The sequence below is a fragment of the Corvus brachyrhynchos genome, unplaced genomic scaffold (assembly GCF_000691975.1).
Source record: "Corvus brachyrhynchos isolate BGI_N302 unplaced genomic scaffold, ASM69197v1 scaffold119, whole genome shotgun sequence".
NCBI classification, from domain to species: Eukaryota; Metazoa; Chordata; class Aves; order Passeriformes; family Corvidae; genus Corvus; species Corvus brachyrhynchos.
Genome location: NW_008240054.1, coordinates 52,380 through 55,730, shown reverse-complemented (window position 1 = coordinate 55,730; position 3,351 = coordinate 52,380). Strand labels below are relative to the sequence as shown.

At 52.8% G+C, this 3,351-nt stretch overlaps 1 protein-coding gene across 1 annotated transcript in view; it reads left to right on the top strand.

Moving 5' to 3' along the window:
• The window catches only part of TACR1 (tachykinin receptor 1), a 13,611-nt gene extending 13,559 nt beyond the window's left edge, over positions 1 to 52 (top strand). Inside the window, exon 6 of the mRNA XM_017744676.1 lies at positions 8 to 52. Within this exon, the coding sequence (XP_017600165.1) occupies positions 8 to 52 (45 nt within the window). The remainder of the gene's footprint in view (positions 1 to 7) is intronic.
• Positions 53 to 3,351: the final 3,299 nt, after the last annotated feature.

Below are 3,351 nucleotides of genomic sequence, written 5' to 3'. Positions count from 1 at the left end.
CTCCAAGACGGTCTCCGAGAGCCTCAGCTTCTACTCCAACACCCTCACCTAGGGAGGTCCTCGTCCCCTGGGTGCCATCTCAGTGTCGCCGCCCTGCTCGTGCCGTGCCGCCGTTTCCTGTGCTGTTTTCCTGTCCTTTTCCTTGGGAGAGCCCAGCAGCAAAACCTTGGGATGAGTTCTGAGTGTTCCGTTGCGGGGCCGGCCGCCGGGAATGTTTGGCTGGCCCCGCCTTGCTGCCGGGCAGATGGAGGGGATGCAGGAACGGCACAGAGCCGGGTTTTTCTCCGGAATCCCAACACTGGCCGGTGCTTCCATGCTCTCTGCGAGGCAGGAGGGATCTCCCAGTGTATCCCACCCACGGGAAAACGACCCCATCCTGCACTTCCCTCCTCCCATCCTTCATTTCATTCTCCCCGTTGGATATCCAGGGGAATATTGAATCCCAAAATTCAGCAAAATGGCTCTTTCCAGCTCCATGGGGAATCATCGGCCACAGCGCAGATCCAGGACTTCCCGCACGGTCTTGGATCATCGCTGGCACCCACACCCCGCTGCTCCGAGGTCTCCTGCTCCAAACCCACAGATCGGAGCAGGGTGCTCCCAAAGGATCTACTGAAGGATCTACTGCAGGATCTCCTGAAGGATCTCCTGAGGGATCTCCTGAGGGATCTCCCGAAGGATCTCCCAAGGGATCTCCTGAAGGATCTCCCGAAAGATCTCCTGAGGGATCTCCCGAGGGATCTCCCGAGGGATCTCCCAAGGGATCTCCCGAAGAATCTCAGAGCTGAGCCGGGCTTTGGTTGCTGTTCCTCAACCACCACAAGGAATCCCTGTGATTCCCTGGAAGCTCCAAGGTGATTCCTCTTGGACGGACTCTGGAATGCCATGGAGCTCTGGAAAAGGAGAGCCCACCCTGAAGCGATTCTCACCCCCTGGAAATGGATTCCATCCCAAAAATGAGGATTGGAGGGAGATCGGGAATTCTGCAGGGCTGGTTTCACCCTGACGGTTGAGGTGATTCCCTTCCAGCTCCTGGATTTTGTTTTAATCAGGGAATTTTTTTTCCTTTGCAAAAACCATGAAGTTCGTGACGTGTGCATGGATCTGTGGAACGTTTCAGTCCTGTTCCGATGGATGATTTTCCCTGGACTTGTCCAGTGGATGAACACACACCCAGAGTGAGGGAAAAAGGAAAATAAAACCCCAAGTGGATAAACTCGGCTTGTTGGGAACAAAGCCACAAATTCGGGGACAGTTTGGGGGGAATTTGCTCCCGGCTGCTGCTCTGAGTTCTCGCTTGTGGTGTGGAAATTGGGCTCCTAAATGGAGTCACTGCAGGAGAAATGAGGGATGAACTCTGGAGGAATGAGGGATGAACAATGGAGAAATGAGGGATGAACTCCAGAGAAATGAGGGATGAACAATGGATAAATGAGGGATGAATGTTGGATAAAGGAGGGATGAATGTTGGATAAAGGAGGGATGAATGCTGGATAAAGGAGGGATGAACTCCAGAGAAATGAGGGGTAAACAATGGAGAAAAGAGGGATGAACTCCACAGAAATTAGGGATGAACAATGGAGAAACGAGGGATGAACTCCAGAGAAATGAGAGATGAATGATGGAGAAATGAGGGATGAACAATGGAGAAATGAGGAATGAATGATGGAAAAACGAGGAATGAATGATGGAGAAACGAGGGATAAACGATGGAGAAATGAGGGATGAACGTTGGAGAAATGAGGGATGAACGTTGGAGAAACGAGGGATGAACGATGGAGAAACGAGGGATGAACTCCAGAGAAACGAGGGATGAACAATGGAGAAATGAGGGATGAACGTGGGAGAAATGAGGGATGAACGTGGGAGAAATGAGGGATGAACAATGGAGAAATGAGGGATGAACAATGGAGAAATGAGGGATGAACATGGAAGCGCTCGGCGGATTTGAGCAGACCAAGGAATTGCTCATTTATTCCCAAAAGCTGAACCTCAGACCCCACTGAGCACGGAGAGCTCTGGGAATAAAGCAGGGACGACTTCCGGAGCTTCCCGACTCTCCGGGCTCCAAAGTGGCTCTGGGAAGATCCAATCATTCTGGATAAACCTGGCTAAATCCCTGTTTGTCTCGGAGATGAACCCACCCATGTTCAAGCCACGACTCCGGATGGAATTCAAGGAATGGGCAAAGAGGTGGATCCAGGAACAACTGAAAGCAGATTGACAAAAATGATCCTTTTTCCCCCAAATCCTGCCCAGTACCATCTGTGAGGAGCAGCTTTTCCAGCCGTTCCCACCCTCCTCTCACCCCCTGCGGCCGTGCCACGTCCCAAAGCTCCACATGCTTTGGAATGGGATTTTTCCTGCTTAAATTCCCACATTTTCCTGTTCTGGTCACCTCAAGACACATTCCCGTGTCGCTGCTTCCCAAATCCTGGAGAACGGGAATGGTGTGACCCCTCCTGGGGGGTTGGTTTGGCAGAATCCCACCGGTCCCAAAGGAAGGGGTCAGAGGGAAGGTTTGGGGTGGGAAGCCTTTCCCACGGATTCCATGGGAGCTGCCACCATCCAGAGCCAAATCCTGAGTCCCTTCCAGCTGCCATCCCAAATCCACAATCCCAAAAAAACCCCCAAATAGCTCAAAAGGGGTAAAAAGGTGAGCGGAGATTGGCTCCAAAAACCCCAAAAATGAGAGTTTGGGTCCCGTTTGAAGCCAGAATTCCCAAAAAAAAAAAAAAAAAAAGGAAATATAAATACATGTGTGGATAGGGATATAAATAACCACAGTGCCCTTCTGGCCTCCGTGTTTGTGCCCCGGATCGCCGGGATCAGACATGCAGGGAACGACAAGTGTCTGCTCCAGGGAATGCTCGGCGGGAGAACCGGGATCACCCCGGGGAAGGAGCTGAGGCTCCGATCGGAGCGGACGCTTCGCAGCCTGGGAATCTCCTGGGGCATCCCGAGGAAAAGGAGCTCTTGAAATAAAGAGGGAACAATTCCCAGCTGTTGGAAATAGCGAGGATGATGGCCTGGGATACTCGGGATGTTGGGAATGGGCCGTGGGATCATCCAGCAGCTGGAAAAGCAAAAGCTTGTCCATAAATGGGTGCCAGCCCCAAATCCAGGCTGTCCCTTTTCCCCTCCAAGTGCCGAGTTATTGCTGGAGGTGGGAGCAGGGATGAGGATTTGGGATCGAGGCCGTCCCAAAAGATGGGATGTGTGCTCCGTGTCCACACATGGAATGTGGGTGCGGGGGAAGGACCTCGGATCCCATCGATCCCATCCCGCCCCTGCCATGGCCAAGGACCCTCCCACTGTCCCAGCGGGCTCCAACCTGGCCTCGGGCCCTTC